We start from the raw sequence: 22,134 nt of genomic DNA, 5'->3' as shown, positions 1-22,134 counted from the left end.
TTAACTCGTTTCCGGGTTTTGGTGCTACAAAAATGACGTCATCCCTCGCGAGAGCAGATAGCGTTACTATGGAAACACTGAGACGCATCGAGACACGGTTGTTTTAGAAGTAAGGAAAGAATAATAATAATAAACTTTATTTTATAAAGCGCCTTTAAAAGCAGCTTCTCAAAGCGCTGTACACAAAATAAACAGTACACAGAAAAATAAGAAGACCATTTTCGGGAGTGTTGATTTATCTGAGCTTTCAACATGGATCAAGGGGCGAGCGGTGTAGCAGTGCAGATGACTGTATTACGAGGAGAAAATTTGGTAAAAAGAAATAAATATTCTGTTCATTCCAGCTAATTATATTACTTTAGCTAAGCCACTCAAACCTCCCATGCCCCTTTTCTATAAACATGCATATTTATTTTTAATAAATACGAATATATGTCTAGATATAATATTGCTGTTTGGCTGTGATTTCAGAGCGTTAACAAAAAACAGCCCTTTCTCAGCATTGTGCGTGCTGAGTTTAATGGTGTGGTGTTGGGAGACTCACAGAAGCTGCATGTACCTCTGGAAGAGGGCGTGAACTACAACTTCACCTGTGGCTTTGAATGTTCAGAAGTGACCCACACCCTGGATGATCTGGCACACAAACCCATCATATGTGAGTGGATGAATCGGTGTGTGAGTGGAGGAAAGATTTTGACGTTTATGATTTGGATAATTTACATCACCCTGCTTCTCATTTATTAGTCAGTCAGTAACATACAGTCAGTTATTCATTAGCCATTGAGGCTAGTGGTTCTCAAAGGGGCTCGCTGAGGCATAGTCAGGAGGGTCTGTTACATGAAATCACAATTCACCATTATCAAAGTTATTATATTTAGAAATTCATTAGTCCTTCATCTTCAGTAACCAATTTATCCTGTTCATCCTGCATGGAATGCCAGTCCATTGCAGGACACCATACACACACATTCATACACTCATTCACACCTCGAGACAATTTAGTGTAGCCAATACCCCTACTGGCATGTTTTTGGGAGGTGGGAAGAAACCAGAGGAAACCCACGCAGACATGGGGAGAGCATGCAAGACTCCACATAGAGAGTAATCCTAGCACAGGATCGAACCAGAGACCCTGAAGTCGCTCCCTTTGTACCATGCTATTATTGAGTCCTTATACCTGTGTGACTGGTCACTCCAATTTAATAGATGTAATCCAAACCTCAGTAACTCAATAATGCCCCAAAAATGGGCCGTCAGCTTGGACCTATTATGTTCTGGGAAGTTCAGAAATAAAAATGTTATGGATCTAATAACTAGTTAGATTTTTTTGTGACATCGGCAAATACATTTCTAAAATGTGATTACGATCAAAATTCACAGATATTCTTCTGTCCGTTTTGTCAACAAAAAAAAAATCTTAGCTTTGTCTGTTTGCTGTCAAACAACATAAAAATAACATCTCCAATGTCATACCATCTTAGCAGCTTTTAGATCCTGTCAGTTGTGATATTTCCCTTTTTTTTAGCCAGAAACTATGGGGGCTGCTTACTTTTGCACAGTATTATGTTTTGTTTGTGTGTGCAGGCCTAATTGAATTCACTTTGCTTAGAGTAAAGGCTAATTGAAGCTTCTCTGTCTTTGTGACTCGTTAGTAACATTGATTGAGATTGTCCCAAAAGAAGAAAAACAAAAAGAGGCGAAGACTTCTGTCTTGGGCCAGGCTGTTGTGGACCTGCTCCCTCTGTTGCATGGTGAGACCAAATGAGCATTTGCTCATTCCATTCATAAATGAAATCTGCATTTTAGCAATACTCCACCCAAGACTTTGGCAGCAAAATGAAAACTAGTAGCCAGTTAATGCCGGTATGAAGATAACAATTGAGCTCCTGTTTGGGGTAAAACAATCGAAAATGGTTTTCTTTGTGAAGTGTCTGACCTATTTGAACTTTAGGGCAGCGCAGCTTCTCCTCCACTGTGGTGCTTTACCCTACACATGGATCGCTCAATGAGACTGTCTCACATGACAAAGGAATTAAGGTAAGGGCACAGCAATGCATATTGCTGCATAAAGCTTTCTTTAACAGAATTATTAAAATACACATGAATTACCATTAGACAGTCTATTAGCCGAAAAATATACAAGGAACATACAGTATGTTCTGCTTTCTATATCATATTCAGTATAATGAATTTACAATGGTATACTGTGTTAACTCCTGGCAGAGGTGGCAAAGCATTTTGGCAGTGTATGTATGAAAATATCAGAATGGTGGTTTAATGGCCAAGTGCACTAGTGTATACAAAGAATTGCAAGATTACAAAGACAAGGACACAGGCAACAATGGTAGTATAGTACACATGTGCATTGAACAGAAGTTGATACTATATACAACTATGGCACAGTAAGTAAAAAACAAAAAAGAATAAGTAGAGGTGAAGACTGCACAAAAAAATTACTCAGAAAAGTTAGTGTGTCTTGAACCTAAACCACATTGCTGTCAAACAAAGTCATCGTGATTGTGATTGTGATTGTGCAAAAAAAAAGTCTTATTGCATTTTTTATAGCCTATGTCAGTGGTTCCTATCATTGTCCTGAACCACTGTCCTGCACAATGTATTTTTTTCTCCTTAAACAGGGATTTAATATAGTTAACAGACCGGTTAGATCACGTGTGCTAAAGCAGGAAAAACATTCATAGTGAATCTCTGACATGCTCCTAGTGTTCCCTAAAATTCGCTTTTCACAGCGACCCTGATGGATGACTCTGATGGCTATGAAGATGAATGAGTAAATGATGAAAAAGGTTCAAACTCTTTATTGAATTCTCAGTCTGAAATCTTGATCAATGTCTTAAACTCCCAGATCTTAGGGAAGATTCCCAGGTAAATTTCCAATAGGTAATTGGAATTCCATGGTGGACTGGCACCCAATGAATATTGTGTTTTAAGGGAGTTCATAGTACAAAGAGCATTAGGGGTCTATATTAGCAAATCAGGTGTGAGAACCATGAATTTTCATGGGTCCCATATATAGCTTGGGATATTTACTACTACATATAACCTATAGATTATCAAAAAAAAAAAAAACATTGGAATTTATTTCATTAATTAGTTGAATCAGTTGTGTTGGGAGCAATGAAAACAATAATATGTGTAGGACAGAGGGTACTCCAGGACCTAGATAGAACCACTTGATACACATTGACATTTCTGAGATTAAGATTTTCTCCTTTTTTAATACAAATGGGTGGTTTTCTCATTTTCTCAACAAAAATAATTAGTCCATGGTGGAATGGCACCCAATGAATACAGAGTTTTATTGGGAGTTCATAATACAATACTGTATTATGGTTTGGCCACTGAAATATTGTCTGATCTTAATGGGGTTCTTATCAGATTTTTATGTATTACCAATTGGTAAAAATATAATCTAATTTATGATCTAATATGATCTAATTTTTGAGGTTACCATGATATGGGTTAGTCTGAACATGAAATATACATTGCATTCAAGTATCTTTTTTTTGGAAGTCTTATGGCATTCTGTAGTTTTTATTGGGCTCACATGTGTTTGGTGTGGCTCCCAAAGATATTTAGGGGTCTTAGCAAACCAAGTGGGAGAACCATGAATTGTCATGGGGTCCCATATATAGATTAGAATATGAATGACTATTGATAACCTATGGATTTCGGGGGGGCATTGAAATTTTGCGTAAGTGAGTGTCTGTCACTTTTGTAACTATGTACATTTCTGTTTACTAGTCACTCTACCTCCCATGATCATTAGCTGTGTTTAGTGATTGAAGGAATAATGTTGAGATTACACGTGGTGGAAAAGAGGTTTCTCCTCAGTGTTGTAGAGCCTCCGCTTGTCTAAAACCAGACTGGGCACCCAGTCTGCTCTCACTAGAGATTTATCATGCAAGTCCCACTGGATGGAGATGCCAGGGCAGAGTCAGGAGCTGCTGGATAGATTATAGCTCACACTTTTGTTAGGAATGTTTGGAGGATCCCCCAGGACGAGCTGGAATCTATGGCCAGGAATAGAGAAGTCTGGGCTGATCTTCCCATTCTGTTGCCAAAATGACCCTCAAAAGGAAAAGTGAAAGGAAAATGAATGAATACATTTTCTGTTAGTATGTGTAGTTGTATAATTCACTGTATAGTAGTTACTCAATAGAATGTGTCATGATGAATAACTGAGCAATAAGCTGAGAGTCTGGGGCTGAATAAGTTCTCCTCTGTATTTGCCTTTTTTACTGGATTATGGAATGCTCTTTCCACAGCCAACACTGGAAGTGACAGTCAGAGCACCAGAGCCGTTACTCACAGACACCCAGCTCTCTGAGTCTAATCTGTTCACAGTCACAGTGGAGACAGCTTACTCTGTGCCTGAGGTTTGGAACACTGCCTCTGGGCCTCAATACAGTTACGTAGCTGCTCTGCAAATCCCCCTAACATCACAGCAGGTATGAGAATTTACCACTGTATTAAGTGTATTATGACTGGATTTGAATGAATAAATAAATAAATAACATCTCTCTTGGCATTTCAGTGCTCTAGTTTCCCAACCCTGGTACTGGTGTATCCTAGTACTGTCCTACACAGTTTAGTGTTTTCCCTGCTCTAACACACCCACTTCAACTCGGAAAGCGCTGTTATAAAGTTAATTAGTTGTATTGGGAGCAATAAAAACAATCATATGTGTAGGACAGAGAGTATTCCAGGACCAGGATTGGGAACTTGTGCTCTAGAAAGAACCACTTGATACACATTGACATTTCTGAGATTAAGACTTTCTCTTTATATAATGGAAATAGGTGGTTTTCTCATTTTCTCAGCAAAAGTAATTACTCCTATAATTGCTTCTAGGTACATTTAAGACTGTATATCTCCACTGAACAGTGCAACAGACAGCTTTATGACTAGGGTTTGCAGCACTTCTGTGCACTTGTTCTAATCCTTGCATTTGTTTAATTGTTCTTCCTACAACACATCTGTTTAGTCATTTTGTGAAAATGTAATTTTGCAGCAGTTATATTTCTTGACTCAGTTAACAGTTTTATGCTTGGATTGCATTCTCCATCGCGTTTGTTCAACACATCAGCCAAATAATTAAATTAGCAAAATTACAAATGTCCTTTTTCAGAAAGAGCAGATATTGTTGTTCTCCAATGGCATATTAAAAATGGGTGGTGAAAGAGAGCCAGTGCCTAGGGGCAAAAAATGGCCTATCGGTTCATTTCTCGCCCCAGACGCCCAGTTTATCCCAGGCATCTCCATTGTCGACGAGCCTGTTCATCATGGTGACCTTAATACTATTGAGGTATGTCTGGATGTTTCAAAGGCAATTGGATCTAATGAGATATAAAATGGATGTTCATGCAGTGACAATTCATTAACATTTTTGTGTAACAGGATGAGGTATTCCGAGCCGAAGCAGAATGTAACAGAAAAAGAGTTAGCTGGGACACAGAGCGCCGCTGTTTAATAGACTCAGAAGGAGCTACATGGTCAGGAAAACCACTTCTGCACTTCATAATTAAATAATTATAATTCTATTTCATTATAGGCCACTTTTTTACATCTGAACTCCTGGAGAGCTCCTGAACTCCCATTGTGTAAATCTTGGTTTACATTTCAAATGCTTCTAAAGTTCTTGATTTGCTGGATCAGGATTTAGATTAGTGTGGTGTTCCATTGTGCTCAGAATTTCCAACTCGCAATGTATGATCTAAATCCAGTGCTTCTCCTTAAGAGAACATGGATATTCACAGCAAACTGGTGTGCAAATATTGGTATTTGAAAAGCATCTTCATAAGGATGTACGTTAATCTATATATTTCTATATATAGATTACATTTCTATATATTTATTTGCCCACCTAGAGTGTGTTTTTTTCTCCCCGGACTTGAGAAGTAATGGTAAAAAGAATGCTTGAAGGATATCATAAGGAAGGAAAAGACAGAACTGTAGAGCAATGTTAAACACAAATTACATTACAAATAGAAACCAAAACCATTGTTACAACAAGTGTTCGTTAAAAAGACATCTACATGAATCTTTTATAAAGTTAAAATGATGGAGATTTTGAATGTGCTGCCATTTTGTCTGTGATATCAGCCATGTTTATGTTGACAACCTCAGGCAAGAAGGACCGTGTCCGAGTGAGAATTCTGGTTTAGATGTCCATTCTATTGCAGATTTCCTAATCTGAGGTCTTGGCATCTGAATACATTGCAATGAGGCATAGCACTCCAGGAACTTGGCTGGGTGTACTCGCTGTGCTTAGTCCCTAATGTTAAACCAATACTTTTCCTATGTCTTTGTATTATGACAATGTTGTGATTGTATTTCTAATGACAGCATTCTCTGTCATGTCTCAGTCTGTCCCATAGAATTGTCGAATGCAGGCTGTGGCCAGTGGAAGTTATGAGATGCACGCAATTCGGATCTTGCAAAACAGGAGGAGGAAATGTAGGCAAAGAAAAACCTGTACGCAATGATGTAAGAAACTGTATGTCTATCTGGTATGATATTGTCCATTTTCTTGTGTTATTTCCTTATGAATGATACTTTTCTTTGAATTTGTGTACAGCAACTGGAGGATGAGATTCAAATTTCTTTCCATGGAGTGGCCTATGTCGACTTTGCACCTTTGCTGTACCCTGGGGTCAGACGTATCCGTGGAGCATACAGAATCCATCCATTCTCTGACTCTGACCTCCTAATGAAGGTAGGAGTGGATGGAATCACAGGAGAAAATCAAAACCTTTCATCAATCCTAATATTTCACAAATTATTTGCTCTACCATCCGCCCATTGTACTTAATTTGGGGTTCAACTCTTCTTATGTTGAAGACCAAGAGGCAGGCGAGCATGGTGAGAGAGACCATGAAGGCGCTGGTAGCAGAGGCTCGTCTTCGTCCAACTTCTTCTGTAGCCTCCTACAAGGCAGCATCCAGCAAAGTGTTGGGTGGCAAAGACAGTAAAGAAGAGATGAAAAAGGTACCCTTTATATAACATTCATTGTAATGCATAAATAAGATTGTATAGAGCAGGGGTTCCCAAACTTTTTAGTTAAAAGTCCCCAAATGGACATTATGAATTTTCCAGATTTATAGCCTAATTCCAGATTTATAGCCTAATTTCGGACTACTGTAACATTTGTACATTTTATCGTACAACATATATCAGTAACGTGTAATTGTGATTTAAAAACCAAAATAATGTTCCTTGCACCGGAATGTTATGCTCTGTATATAATGCTTCTACACTCTAACACAGATGAATCAGCTCGTAAAGGGCTTGATAATTATCTGAAAATTTGAGTCAAGAATGTGTAGATCATGAATGCCCCAGGACTGGAATGAATAAAAAATATCTGTATATAAGCAGCTCAGCTTACTATTCAATTATGGTGGATACTTACCATAAATAAGGTGTGAAGGGGATGCCCTGAAAGTAATCTTGTGAAATGTTAGCCTAATAACCGAGCAGGCAACTTAAATACAACTTAAATGAGGTTTTAACTCCATATATTGCAGTGAAAGTCAAGGTTTGTTGCACAGTTCATTTTCAATGTAATGTTATTTCTATAGATTTTTACTTCTTACAAAAAAAAAATCTGTATCTTTTGAGCAAAAGTAAGAAACTGTGAGGGAGTTCAGCTGCTTTAAAGAGTTCCTCTGAAAAGCACATTATCAATGAAATTGTGATCTTTGATAAATTAAAAAAATATATTTAAATATGTGTTTCATTAAGCTGTGTGGAGATGCAGATGCCCACTTATGGTCTCCTGGGTGACACACAGCTTGGTGGCGCTTGGTGGCTCATATCCTCTGTGATTGGATCCGGATCTGTAACAGAGACAGGCTTCCAAAAGCAATTAGCTATAAAAGCAGCAGATTGATGGCCTCATTGCAGATGGTTGAATCTTCATGTCACCATCAGAGCATCTGCACAAGGCTTACAAACAAAGTTTAAAGAAATTCTCAAGAGAACAAAGATAATGCCTGTGTGTCTCTGACCTGTGGCCAATTAACCTAATTAGTTGCAAAATATTCTTCCAGCTTCCAGTTTCTTTTTAGTAACACTTACTTTTCCAGCATGTTAGCCTCCCATTTTTTCTTAAAATTGTAAATTTTCTCAGTTTAAACATTTGATCTGTTTTCTATGTTCTATTGTGAATAACATGGTTTTGAGATTGCATTCTATTTTTATTTACATTTTACACAGCGTCCCAACATTTTGGAATTAGAGTTCAAAGAGTTATGTACATTGTATAGTCAGATCTATAAGTATTTGGACAATGATACAATTTCCTGCACATTTTGTAAAATGAAGCAATCAAGCAGGGATTGAAGTGCAGACTTTCAGCTTTAATTCAGTGGCTTTAACATAAAATGAAAATTTTAGCGTGGCATAGTCAAAGTCCTGACTTGAACCAATTGAGATGCCGTGGCAGAACCTTAAATGGGCAGTTCATGCGCAAAAACCCTCTAGTCTGGCTGAACTAAAGCAGTTCTGCAAAGAAGAGTGGGCCAAAATCCCACCATAGTGCTGAGAAAGACTGATTTTCAGTTATTGGAAGCATTTGGTTGCAGTTATTGCTGCTAAAGGTGGCACAACCAGATTTTAAGTTTAAGGGAGCAATTAGTTTTTCACATAGGTGATAGCCGTTAGATAACTTTTTTTGGCTTCAATAAAAACTGTATTGTGTGTTTACTCAGGTTGCCTTTGTTTTAAAGATTTGTGGACACCTGACCATCACACCAATATGTGATTTTGGACATCCCATTTCAGATTTAGTCCACCTTTCCTGTTATAATAAACTCCACTCTTCTGAGAATGGCATGTTGAGTCACGTGGGCCGTGAATTGAACCGCCAACCTTACGATTAGTGGACAAGCCGCTCTACCACCTGAGCCTCAGCCGCCCACAGAGCTACTGTTACATAGTGACCAATCAGGATTTTAAAATAATCCACAGTGCTGTGGTATAATACTCACCGGTAAACAAATGAACCCATTTATTATTAGACATAGATTAGATTTTACTTACTATATACCCATTTGTGTTGATGTTGATGTTGAATGTATTGTTTCAAACACAGGCCGTTCTAAGCCCCTGGTCCCAGCTCCATGTTGTTTTCTAGTGATATTTCCCTAGATATTGTTTCCTTGTGATGACCACTTCCTGCCTGTTTGGATGGTGAATTTACCCGGTATTAGATTGTCTGCCAGTGTTCTGTCTTGTGCTATGGACTGCTAGTACAGTTTTCAGATCATGCCATATACCTTGCAATTACATCCAACAGCCTTTGACAGACATTAATTCTGACATTAAAGGAGCAAATGGTAAATAGACAGAACTGACACTAGAACAAAGTTGTAATTGAGAGCCTGTCTTTATAGGTGAAACCAGCGCAGGCAGAAACTGTGATGGACGTTGATCTGCAAGCGAATACAGATGCTCAGGTTGGTCTATCTGATGAAAAAAAAAATCCATATAAGTCCTGAAAATGACCTGAAACTTATCCTCAACCTGAAATCAGACATTGTTTGTGAAACTAATGGGAAATGTATCGATAGATGTATGCAGATTCGAGATCATACATTATTATTGAAATTGCCTTGGAAAAAGCGCTGGTTCCAAAAAGACAGCCAGAGGAGCTGGCAAGACGGTAACAGGAAACCTATTCAATTGCTTTCAAAATATATGATAGTTTATACATTATATTGTGTGTCATAAGGACCTTGAGAGATTTCATACAACTTACTGAATGTTTTTGTGAACCTGTTGGTGCTGTAGAGTGAGGGAGCTGATTCCTCCCAGGCCTCCACGACCCCGACATTCAGCAGGAGCAGAGAGAGTGAGAGAAAAGCAATACACACACACACACACACACACACACACACACACATTTTTAAATTAGAAATCATGCTCTCACCATTTGTCTGTGTCGCCCTCCTGTGGAAAGTATTCAGCTGAATAACTGTCAGTTACATCTTGTATTATTCTGACTCTCTTTAAAGGAACAGTTTTGCCTTTTACAGTTTCTGTTGCTTGCAAAGCAGATGCTTATTCAATTAGAAAATGACAAGCTATCTTCTTCAATGAAACCCTCCAGCTGAACCCATCCCTTCTGTTGTTACGTATGTCAGGTTGCTTTTCAGGAAAAGGGGCAGAGCTGAGCATCTCTGCTCTTACTGAGGGTGCAGCTCATTTCTGGGCCGCAACATATAAACAGAAGTCAACATTGGCAATGTTTTTCTGTAGTTTTGTCTCAAAATATTCAACTTTACAAAGTGTACCTTTAAGGCACATGATCATTTTTTTCTCTGTCACACACATCACACTAAGATTCATTGATTTGTGTCTCAGTATTTGAATCAAATACTAATATTTCTGTAATAGTACAAGTTCAATGCTATATTTACTTTGTTGACACTACACGGTTTCTCCATGGTTCTCTGGCATGCAAGGCATAAGATTTTTAAGATCTTCTGATAGGTTTCTTTTGTATGTCCCTCGATCCTGTTTAAAAACTAAGGGGGACAGAACTTTTTCAGTCCTTACTCCTCGTTTTTGGAATCAATTGCCACTGGACATCTGCCTTGCACCTTCAATTATCATATTTAAAAAGAGGCTGAACGCGTATCTCTTCTCCCAGGTGTTTTAATCCATTTTTTACTATTGTTTATTGTCTGTCTCTATTTGATTTTTTTTTTTTTTTTACATTGTTCAGCACTTTGGTCAGCTTTGCTGTGTTTAAATGTGCTATATAAATAAAATTTACTCTCATACTTACTTACATTACCTGATAACCAAAATGATTAATCAATGTGGGGTTTTGGTGCAGGCTGTGCAAGAGTACCAGGCACAGATAATGAGTGTAACAGCACAGGTGTTGCAGCAGTATGAGCAAATGTTTGGAGCTGCGTTTGTTCCTGGTGCCACGCCTCTGGATCCTGCCACCCAAGAGCAGCGCAAAACCCAGTTGTTCGGAGAGCTGAACTGCTCTGGGAAATACTTTGCCTTTAAGGAACAAATGAAAGTGAGTTAGTAAGTTGGTGTGGCCTGAAAACTGTGTGTGCTGTTACAGGAAAATAATTAGCAAGAAGGTGGCATGATGCAACCCGAAGTGAAGCAAAATTACTGTTGACACCTTTATTATGTTCCGATAACAGCATGTCCCAATGTGTTTTATTCCACTTATAGCACATCGGTGTGCAAATACATTTTTTTTATTCATTAAAGAATGGCACAGCAGTCTTCATAACCATTCATAGTTACATTTAATGTAGAATGTCCATGAAACAAGTTACATATATATCATATTATAGCAGCTCCCTCACCAGTCTCGCTTTTTTCTGTCTTAAAAGGAATAAGATAAAATGCAGCTTGTCAGTTGTTACTACAGAAATTTTAATGTATTAGAACAAGCACATTAATATAAACCTGGGATTTGAATTATAGCTGGCACTGTTGACTAATCAGATTTGAGAATTCAACAACATGGTGGTATAAAATCTGATGATCATATAATCCTACCATGTATAACATATAAATTATCCAAAACATTTTAACAGCCAACAGATTTTCACAAAGTAAATGATTCTGGCATTGTTTTTATATGTAGCAACAAACTTTACTACCAAATAGTTTTAAAATGAAGCAATTCAAGTCAACAAGATATTTCACTTTCACATGAAATTCATTCTTAAATAATAAGGAAAGTTCGTGTTATTTTTTTTCTCCTGCAAAATAATATGTTTTATATATAAATACTGTTATAAACTGTTTTAGTAGACTTTACTGTATGCATAGAATGACCATTTTATTGATTTTGTCTGTGGCAAGTACTCAGTAGTGCGAATTGTGCGTGAGAAGATGCTGAGGACGGAGGCTTTCAGCAACCCAGAGCAGCTGCGGGTTTTTCTGAGTCAACTCTACATCTTCCTGGTGGATGAGATGCATGTTGCACTTAACAAGGTGTGGCTATGACTTTCTAAACAAGTGAATCACTCAGTTGTTCCAACTTGTGCCATATATGTTTCCTGTACATGACTTTCAGTGAGTGCAAGCTTGGCGGCATAATGGTAATAGAGCAATGGAACACTAGTTATCACTTCTTGAGAGATTATTTTAAAATCAGACAGCTTTTCTCCCTGATCTTTCTGCAGACCTTATCATTCGAAGAGCAAAAGTTCCAGGCTCAGCCCCTGCTAGAGTGCAGTCAGCTCAGGCACTTTGCCAAAGAGGCCCAGCTAAATGAGGATTATCAGCTAGCTGCCCAGTATTACCAAGAGGTTCATCTTATTTGTTCCAAAATCTTAGCAACAGTAGTTTGGTTTTTTTGTGATAGACCAAAATCAAAACTATTCTTTCTTTAAAACCCTTTATCTTTTTATAGCAGCTGGCTCAAGATCGGAGCAATCCGTCCCACTGGTTTGATTATGGCTTGCTTTACATGTTCACTGCTGAATATATGAAAGCTGAGGAGTGTTTCCATCTGGCCGTATCTGTTGACCAAGCGCACGTACCCAGGTCTGAGGAGCACATGGATTACACTGAGCTCTGAATAACACCTAGTCCTGCATTTCATTATGCAACATACACTATATGTCCAAAAGTATGTGGACACCTGACCACCACACCCATATGTGGTTTTTCCTCAAACTGTTGCCACAATGTTCGAAGCACACAATTGTGGAAGATGTCTTTATATGCTGTATCATTACAATTTCCCTTCCCTGGAATTAAGCAGTCCAGACGTGTTCCAGCATGACAAAGCTCCTGTGTCCAAAGCGAGGTCTAGAAAGACATGGTGTGCCAATGTTGGAGTGGAAGAATTCGAGTGGCCTGCACCGAGCCCTGACCTCAACCCCACTGAACACCTTTAGGATGAACTGGAACACTGACTGCACCCCAGGCCTCCTCACATGACATCAGTGTCCAACCTCACTAATATACTTGTGGCTGAATGAGCAAATCCCCACAACCATGTTCCAAAATCTAGTGGAAAGCCTTCCCAGAAGAGTGGAGGTTATTATAACAGCGAAGGTGGGGATTAATCTGGAATGGGATTTTCAAAAAGCACATATGAGTGTTATGGTCAGCTGTCCACAAACCTTTGGTCATATTAGTGTATGCATATGTAAAAATCAGTTGTTAAAATGCTCATTTGTGTTTACCAGCTTACTTATGTGTGGGATACTGTCAGAAATGAACGGTCACTATGAGGAAGCAGAGACCTTTTTTGAGAGGGCCACATGTATCGAATCGAGTTCCGTGGTCACCTGGACCTTATTTGGTAAGATTAAAATGAGAAATGCTGTTTTTATTATTATTATTATTATTATTATTATTATTATTATTATTATTTTCTCTTCAATTTGGTCACCTGCAAATTCCCACCCACTAGCCAGCTTTCTCCTATTGTATGACAGCTACCAGCCAGGGAGGGTGAACGCTAACACATGCGCTTCTACATGAAAGCCAACTGCATCTTTTCAAACGCTATGAGAAACACTTTTTAAAGTCTTATAGAAACTATAAAAAGAAATACACCTAGTTGTGTACAACAGCAAAGTTCTTATTGCCCAATCTACCAATTTGGTGGCCATAGAGTACATCCAGTCAAAAGCTGGTTTCTATTTACTTGATAGAAGAGACACTCATAAATGTGAGGCTGATAGTCAAGCCAAACATGGATTAAAAGTGAAAAAATATCATACCAATTGTGGACTTTGGCCCAAAAATGGCCAGTCCACATGAACACTACAACACCAACCTTCTTTATAGTTGTTTTTATGGTATATGTGTATGTATGTATTAGATAGCATGCTACCTTTTAAATAAATTACATTCTGAAATAAGGAGCTTGTGTGTAACCAGACCTGCTGTTTCTTCACAAATATTTTCATCTTGCTAATCAATAATAAACCATATATATGGTGGGTTAAACCCGTATATTGGGATGGCAGGTTAAACGTCATAAACATATTATATTTGTCTGCTGCTTTTAGCATGAAGAGAAAAGTGAAGGATAATGTCTCTGTTATGAGGATGTTTGTAATATTTGTCAAACAAAATGCTCTGTCACAAAGACTGTAGTAGCCTAAATCTGCACTTGTAACAGTAAAAGAATATGTCAGGATGACTTTAAGGGCAGGATTATTATGAAGATATAGGTTTATAGTATCTACAGTATATGATACCTATATGATATTAGCTAGCATTGTCCATGAGTATTAAAATCTATATACTGTGCTTAAACCACTGTCCTGCTTCCAAGCAAATAGACATGTTTCTAATTGTTTCTTTATATAAAGATGTTTTAGGGTTACCGTATCCAAAATTATATTTCGCTATATCATACCTGGATTCATGCGGGTATAAACACAACTCAGAGAAAGCCTTTATCTTCAAAATAGATGTGTTGTATGTGCACAGGCTTGTTTTACTTGGCCCAGGAGAACTTCATCCAAGCAGAAATGGCATTCATGGAAGCAACTAAACAGCTGAGAGCAGTCCTGGTGTGTAGCAGCCCAAAACAGAGAACAGAACCTGTGTGTGACAATCACACACATTCAGAGGATAATGAGCCAGTGGACAAACCAGGTGAATTATTTGTTATTTCTTGGTTCAGTAATTATATCCTACTGATTTTATAACTACTAAATTTGCCATCATCAACACTGTTCTAGATTTATAGACTTCAGTTCTGAACTGTATGTAGTTATCTACTATTTATACAACAGTTTAATCTAATTTTTGTTGAAACTCATTCTAGTTCTTTTCACCAAATGTGTATCAAACTCCAATTCTTGTATCAGGTTGCTAAGCAACAAAACAAAAAAGCTGCAACAACTGTGTTGAATCAACAAAATTACAGAAGAATTAAACCATGTGTCCTACTTTAGTCAGATATGGAAGAAGAGTGTTTTTATTTAGTGAATTAAATAAAAAGTTCCCCCTAATAAAATCTTGGCCAGTTACCACCCACCAGCCAGCTCTCCCCTATCATATGACAGCTACCATCCAGGAAAGGTGAAGGCTGTCACATGCGTCCTCCGAGACATGTGAAACCAGCCAAATGCATCTTTTCAAACAGCTGCTCATGCAGTGATACGGAGCGGTGTAACACACTCGGAGCTATCCACCTGCTTCTACATGCATGAGTTCACAAATGCCCACGAAAGGGTGAATGCTTATCTGCGCCATCACTGCCCATTATTATTATTATTATTATCATTATTGTTGTTGTAATTGTTAATAATAATAACAATAATAAAGCTGTAGCCTAAGTGGTAACTAACTATTCAGTAGCTAAAGCTCAATTTAGGCAGCAGTTTTTGTCTCTTGATGTCAAAATATATTATAAATACTATTTTTCATACATTTAATTATCCTTTCTCCAGCATTGTGGATAAACCCAATACACTTCGCTTGCTGGTAGATCAGCTTGGAAAAAGAAAAGTAACATTTCTCCCCCATATGCTGCGGGAACCTGCAGCAGAGTACTAAGATTATGCTACAAAACTCTCTACGGTTGGAGTCCCTTAACATGTTTAAGATGTCCCAAAGCAGCTTTACAGAAATATACAGTGCCCTCCACTAATATTGGCACCCTTTGTAAATATGAACAAAGAAGGCTGTGAAAATTTATCTTTATTGTTTAACTTTTTAACCTTTGGTTCAAAAAAATTCACAAAAAATACTCTGCCCTCATGGATATCAAACAATTACAAACAAAACACAGGTTTATCAAAAAAATCCCAACTTTGTTAAGTATAGGTGTGCAACAATTATTGACACCCTTTTAATCAATACTTTGTGCTACCTCCCTTTGCCAAGATAACAGGTCTGAGTCTTCTCCTATAATGCCTGATGAGGATGGAGAATACATGGCAAGGGATTTGAGACTATTCCTCCATACAGAATCTCTCCAGATCCTTCAAATTTTGAGGTTCACACTGGTGGACTCTCCTCTTCAGTTCACCCAACAGGTTTTCTATGGGTTTCAAATCAGGGGACTGGGATGACCATGGCAGGACCTTGAGTTTGTGGTCTGTAAACCATTTTTGTGTTGATTTTGATGTATGATTTGGATCATTGTCCTGCTGGAAGATTCAACTATGGCCCATTTTAAGCTTTCTTGACACACCGTGTCTTTATGGACCTCGCTTTGTGCACAGGGGCATTGTCATTCTGGAACATGTTTGGACTGCTTACTTCCAGTGAAGGAAAGCTGTAATTAAATGACATCCTGTACAATTCTCCACTTCTAACTGTTTGTTAATAATGTGGGGAAAACTACTTATGTTTGTGATGGTCAAGTGTCCACATACTTTTGGTCATATAGTGTACTTAATGTCCTTATAGGAATTTGCCTTTAGTAGGTTCTCACCAAGGCCTCACCAGGAACTTCTTTTATTTATTTTATATAATTTAAATGCAAGGTGATGCACGTATGCTGCTAATGTAGTTGTCTGGACATTATCACCACTTCATGACCTTCTTATGGAACACACTGTAGCTAATATCTGGGTAACCGTTTTGATTCTGCAGCTGTGGAAGAACTCACTGAGGGTGAGACAGAAGGACAGGATAATCCTCAAAGCAGCCAGAAAATGAGAGCAGAAGAGGGTGACAAAACAAGAGCTGATCCTGCACAAGCCTCCCCTCGAGATCATCAGTCTCCTACTAGAGTTGGCACCACCATCTACATGGAGACGGTGAACTTTCTACTACAGAGTTACGCATTACAGGTGATCCAAAGCCGCACAACAAAATACAACACACTCTTCCCAAGGACCACTGTAAATATTTTGTCATCAGCCTATTTCTATACAGTATGATTGCAGGCAAAAAACAAGTTTATTTGAAGTGCACATATGAACATGAATGTTTCCATAGTAACAGCTCATTTACAGGGACTTGAATAGCAGATGCACATTATCTAAGGCTAGCAATGAACAGATTTAAAATGATATTAAGCGAACATACTCATTGATATTATAGAGCTCTCTGTAAGGAAATGGTCATTCAACATTTAATGAAATTAATCTCCATTGTCAGCACTTTGTAACATCAGCATGGGAGAGTCTTTAGGACAGAAGGCTTTTCACTATGCTGCCATTTTTGTGTTGCTACCTTCAAGAGAAAGAAAAAAAGAGGTGCTGGTTAGGGAGCGACTGTTTATAGTTATTGTAATGTAAAAGACAGGAACTAACTTGTTTCCCAGAGATTCGTTGTAAAATTGTAAACACATTGTAATTATTGGCAAATTGCTGTGGTATAAGCAGAATAGCCAACCTCGGGCCAGGCTGTTATAGGAAAATAATCAATTTTAAGGTGGTAACTCCACTTTGCAGTGGGCTGCATTACATCACATGCTGTTGATTTTTATTTTTACTGTGACAGCATTCTTCAATGTGATTTATTCCATACATAGTGTATTATATATAATTATATGCTGAGTGTATAATTATATTTGTATTATGAGAGACATTTCTGTGTGTGTGTGTGTGTGTATATGTGTGTATATGTGTGTGTGTATGTGTGTGTGTGTGTGTGTGTGTGTGTACACATCCAAGATGGCTCAGAGGGCTTTGGCTCAGGAGTTGTTGTGTCCAGATGGAGGGCCAAGCACCTCGTATCATTTGGCTCTGGCCCAAGTACAGCTGCTGAGAGGAGAGTACAGCAGTGCTAAGGCAAGTCTGCAGCAGGCCCTCAGTGATAATTTTCAGGTATGTGGTGTGTCTTTTGGATCATTAACCTTAAAGCTGCACAACACGTTTTTTTTTTCAACATTCAAGTACAAAGAGCAAAATGTTCCTGAAAATGTCCTCCCTTTGCATGAACAGTCTTTGGCCTGAAATTGGCGTTTCATGTGAAACACATGCTCTTATAGTGAGTTACTCTAAGATTAGTCTTTAGAACCTTGTGAAAAATAATCAGCATTGCCTTTAAGCCATCATTTGACACTAGTCAGCATTGTGGAGAAAGTAAGGATTTGCTCATGCTCCAAAACATACAAGCTCATCAGTCAAGCATGGTGGAGGTAGTGTCATGGCTTGGGCTTGCGTGGCTCACTAATCTTTATTGATGATGGAACTCATGATGGTAGCAGCAGAATACACTCAGAAGTCTACAGAAACATTCTATCTGCCAATTTACAAAGAAATGCATCCAAATCTAATTGGGAGGAACTTCATCATGCAGCAAGACAATGAACCAAAACACACTGCCAACTCAACAAAGGACTTCATTAGGCAGGACAAGTGGAAGGTTTTAGACTGGCCAAGTCACTCACCAGACCTTAACCCAGTTGAGCATGCATTTCACTTCCTGAAGAGAAAACTGAGAGGAGAAAACCCCTGAAGCTGCGGTACAAGCCTGGAAATGCAACACAAAAGAACAATGCAACAGTTCGGCGATGTCAGTGGGTAACTGGCTTGATACAAGGAATATGCAAACAGATATTCAGTGTTATTTACTTTCATTTCCAAATCTTTTGCTCACCTAAAAATTGTGTGGTCTGCCACCAAAGGTGCCATGTTCTAAGTTGTTAAAACGAAATCTAACACATCTAGATGTAAATATCTGGAAATGAAAGCTGAAATTCTTGATCTATCATCTCGTATTCATCTTTCGATCTTAAATACAAAGGTCTTCAGTGTATAGCAAAAACAAAAGATTTTCCCTTGCTGTTCGAATACTTTTTCGGAGGGGATTGTATTTTTAATTTGGATATCAACATATCTGATGCCAAATATGGTTTATATTACGTTTTTTGGAAAAATAATTACTATTCAGGTTTCTCTTATCGTCTGTCCAGTTCTTCATGGAGCACTGATTATAGCATTTTGTGCTAGTAATGTGAGCTTTGAATCTTACCCTGTAAGATGCTAAATGTGATGTTTTTTGTTGTTGTTGTTGTTGTTGTTGTTGTTCAGAACCCTGATGTGTGGGCTCTCTATGGTCACGTGTACTACATGATAAAGGATTACAATCAAGCTCAAGAGTCTTATGAGAGAACGCTGGACTTTGTGACAGAGGCTTCAGACACACACCCTGTTTACCTGCGTCTAGGCTCCATCTACTTACAGAAAGGACAGGTTAGATAACACCTGTTTCACAAACTGAGTGTATTCTCCATTACACATTATACAAGGCTTTTCATGTCAGATCTGATCTATTGCCTAATCATTGAAAGGGGCTGGATTTGTGGAATAATGTTGCATTTATGTACTGTTATTAGAGAATTCAGTGATGTAGATGACTGAAGGATATTTTGAATGTGTTTGTTTACAATCCTTTGTAGTATGATAAAGCAAAGCCTACATACATGCATGCCTGCAAGTGTTTTCCCTCCTGTCTCACCTGGCTCGGGCTGGGGATTGCCTGCTACAGGGTGAGTTCATGATTGCCATCATATCCAGTAAAAAAAGACAGTGACATCACACCCATAACAAACCTATAAACACTTACTGGTAGACCAGTGTGACCTGGACTGTATACTAACTTCATTTATACAACAGCACTGTTGAATTCTCTAATGTAATTGGTCGGAGGGTTTTGATTAAGTTTCTGTAGGAGATGTTTATTTAACATTAAAGCGCACCTATTATGGTTTTGAAACGTGCCTAATTTTGTTTAAAAGGTCTCATACAAGAGATGTACATGCACCCAAGGTCAAAAAGAGCATACTCGGCTCTGATTGGTCAGATGTCCCAGTCTGTTGTGATTGGTCTACCTGTCAGCATGTTTCAGAAAGGAAACACCCACTACCATAACAAGTTTCAGCAGCCAGTGAAGACCGGAGATGGGGCTTTTTGTTACAAACCTATGTATGTTAGTACAGGAAGTAGGTCTGGAATTACTAACTACTCGTTTCGGTTGTTCAGAATCGGGTCCTTATTTTGGGAGTCAATAACTCTGTCGTGTGCTTTGATTTTTGAAACTTTGCAGACTTTTTACATTCACAAACAGCTCTATAACACACTACATGAAAGGTAATATTTGAAAAACCATAATAGGTGCACTTTAATGAAAGGAGTCTTGGGTGTCAGCACTTTGTAACAGTCATTACGTTTTCTGCTGTTACAAAATCATAACTGTCCGGTTTCTCAGTATCATGAGAGATAAGAAAAGAAAGTCTGGTTAGCGAACAACTGTTTTATAACTGCTACAACATACACTCACCATCCACTTTATTAGGAACACTTGTATCCCTACACATTCATGTATTTATCCAGTCAGCTAACCATGTGGCAGCAGTGCAGTGCATCAAATCATGCAGTTAAAGTTCACATAAAACATCAAAATGACATGATTGTTGGTGCCACACGGACCAGGCAACATTTTTCAAATCTTCAACTGTATAGTTTCAGTGAACCTGTACTCAGTGTAGCCTCAGAATCCTGTTCTTGGCTGAAAAGAGTAGAACCTGATGTGGTCTTCTGCTGTTGTAGCCAATCTGCCTCAAAATTCGACATGCTGCACTGTCTGAGATGCTTTTATGCTCACCACGGTTGTAAAGAATGGCTAGTTGAGTTACCGTAAGCTCATCAACAAGACTGGATGTTTTTTGCACCATTCTGTGACTGCTGTTTGTAAAAATACCTGTCTGGCACTAACAACCATGCCATAGTTAAAGTCATTGAGATCCTATTTTTCCGCATTCTAATGTTTGATGTGAACATTAACTGAACCTCATGACCTGCATCTGCATGATTTTATGCACTGTGCTGCCGGCATAGGAGTGGCTAATTGGATAATTGCATGAATGACCGCATGTCCAGGTGCTCCTAATAAAGTGGTTGGTGAGTGTACGTGATAACACGAACTAATTTGTCTTGTCAATGTTCCATCACATTAAATATAACTTTAAAGAGTATGATGTTTTGTTCATAAGTATATTAGATATTGTAATCATTGGCAAATATTTGTAGTATAAGAAGAATAAAAGAGATCAGGATGTGCTTTGTGACTGCATAACAGCACGTGCTCATGTACATCATTCCTTACATAGTGCAGTAAAATGTGAGCGTGGAAAATTCTATGGTGATAAATTCTACTGTCAAATTTGACAGTATGTCGTGTTATGATGTATCTGCTTGTTTTAAAATCTGACAGACATCTCACTGCATTGTCTTACTGCACCCATACTGCATTTCATTCTCTGTGGAATTAGTTGGGGGAGTTGACTGAGGCTGAGGACGCTCTGACTGAAGCTAATGCCCTCAATAACAGGAACCCTGAGGTCTGGGGCTACCTGTCATTGATTTGTTTAAAGGTTAGTAATAATGCCATTCTTTTCAATAATGTCTGACAGTGCTGTTTATACCACAGCTCTGTTGACAAGAATCACCTTCGGGCTGGTAAGCAGTAACTCTGCTTCGTGTTGGGCCACATCGCTCCACCCTGCCATGAATTATTTTCCTATAACGGCATGCCGAGTCATGGTTTATTCTTTACTTGTTTAACATTAATGAATGCTCTTTCAGACTGGAAGGAAACTTGAAGCAGAGCAGTCATACAAGTATGCTGTAAAGGTTGGTCCTCTTTAAATAGCTAGTAGTACAAGTTTTTTTAATATGATCATTTGAGTAAAATTTTTATATTTCGAAACGTAATAAACGTAAATCTACATAAAGAAATTAATTTGTACGAATGCACGCGAGTCATCTACATATAATGATCTTTGACTCCACAGTTAAATGCCTCAGAGGCACTGCTGCAGGAGATTACAGATGTGCAGACATGTGTTGGATTTGGAAATCCGTGTTTTTGATAGCACTTGTACACTGTACACCTATGAAAGCTTTTTAAGCAGATGTGTTCATGCATTGTCATTTAAAGAATAAAATAAAACATCATTTAAAAAGTCAGTATTGAGTGTTTGTTATTATGATTATGATTATTATTATTATTATTATTATTATTATTATTATGTTGGATGTCTGTGTGGAGTTTCTTGTGTTTCTCCCCATGTCCATGTGGGCTTCCTCCAGGTTCTCCAGTTTCCTCCCACCTCCCAAGAACATGCCACTAGGTTGACTGGCTAAGATAAATTGTCCATAGTTGTGAATATGCATGTATGTGTGAACCCAATTAAAC

General features: G+C 38.3%; 1 protein-coding gene across 5 annotated transcripts; it reads left to right on the top strand.

Moving 5' to 3' along the window:
• The first annotated feature begins 70 nt into the window (after window positions 1-70).
• cfap70 (cilia and flagella associated protein 70) lies at window positions 71-22,115 on the top strand. 5 transcript variants are annotated; one of them, XM_053653032.1, is made up of 26 exons: window positions 71-312; window positions 472-655; window positions 1,653-1,751; window positions 1,952-2,037; window positions 4,287-4,469; window positions 5,150-5,326; window positions 5,419-5,513; window positions 6,387-6,507; window positions 6,599-6,736; window positions 6,862-7,008; window positions 9,417-9,479; window positions 9,594-9,685; window positions 9,814-9,874; window positions 10,865-11,059; window positions 11,866-11,997; window positions 12,189-12,314; window positions 12,419-12,552; window positions 13,203-13,318; window positions 14,461-14,628; window positions 16,579-16,778; window positions 17,607-17,759; window positions 18,969-19,130; window positions 19,337-19,426; window positions 21,209-21,310; window positions 21,522-21,569; window positions 22,029-22,115. In XM_053653032.1, the coding sequence occupies exons 1-26, from the start codon at window positions 253-255 to the stop codon at window positions 22,080-22,082; spliced, it is 3,186 nt and encodes a 1,061-aa protein (XP_053509007.1). In that variant the 5' UTR covers window positions 71-252; the 3' UTR covers window positions 22,083-22,115. The 5 variants fall into 5 exon arrangements, 4 of the variants coding, with proteins under 4 accessions (XP_053509007.1, XP_053508997.1, XP_053508989.1 ...); XM_053653022.1 differs by lacking the exon at window positions 22,029-22,115 and adding an exon at window positions 21,731-21,905 and having other exon boundaries at window positions 12,422-12,552; XM_053653014.1 differs by lacking the exon at window positions 22,029-22,115 and adding an exon at window positions 21,731-21,905.
• The last annotated feature ends 19 nt before the right edge of the window (window positions 22,116-22,134 follow it).

Source organism: Ictalurus furcatus, chromosome 2 (genome assembly GCF_023375685.1).
Source record: "Ictalurus furcatus strain D&B chromosome 2, Billie_1.0, whole genome shotgun sequence".
Lineage (NCBI taxonomy): Eukaryota > Metazoa > Chordata > Actinopteri > Siluriformes > Ictaluridae > Ictalurus > Ictalurus furcatus.
The sequence above is the reverse complement of the archived record's forward strand: the minus strand, read 5'-3'. Positions and strand labels throughout refer to the sequence as shown.

Coding starts and splice junctions, on each gene's coding strand:
- cfap70 (XM_053653014.1), top strand. CDS start 253: ATGGATCAAGGGGCGAGCGGTGTAGCAGTGCAGATGACTGTATTACGA. Junction 1,752..1,951: donor CCTGCTCCCTCTGTTGCATG/GTGAGACCAAAT, acceptor TTTGAACTTTAG/GGCAGCGCAGCTTCTCCTCC. Junction 11,998..12,188: donor TGCATGTTGCACTTAACAAG/GTGTGGCTATGA, acceptor ATCTTTCTGCAG/ACCTTATCATTCGAAGAGCA.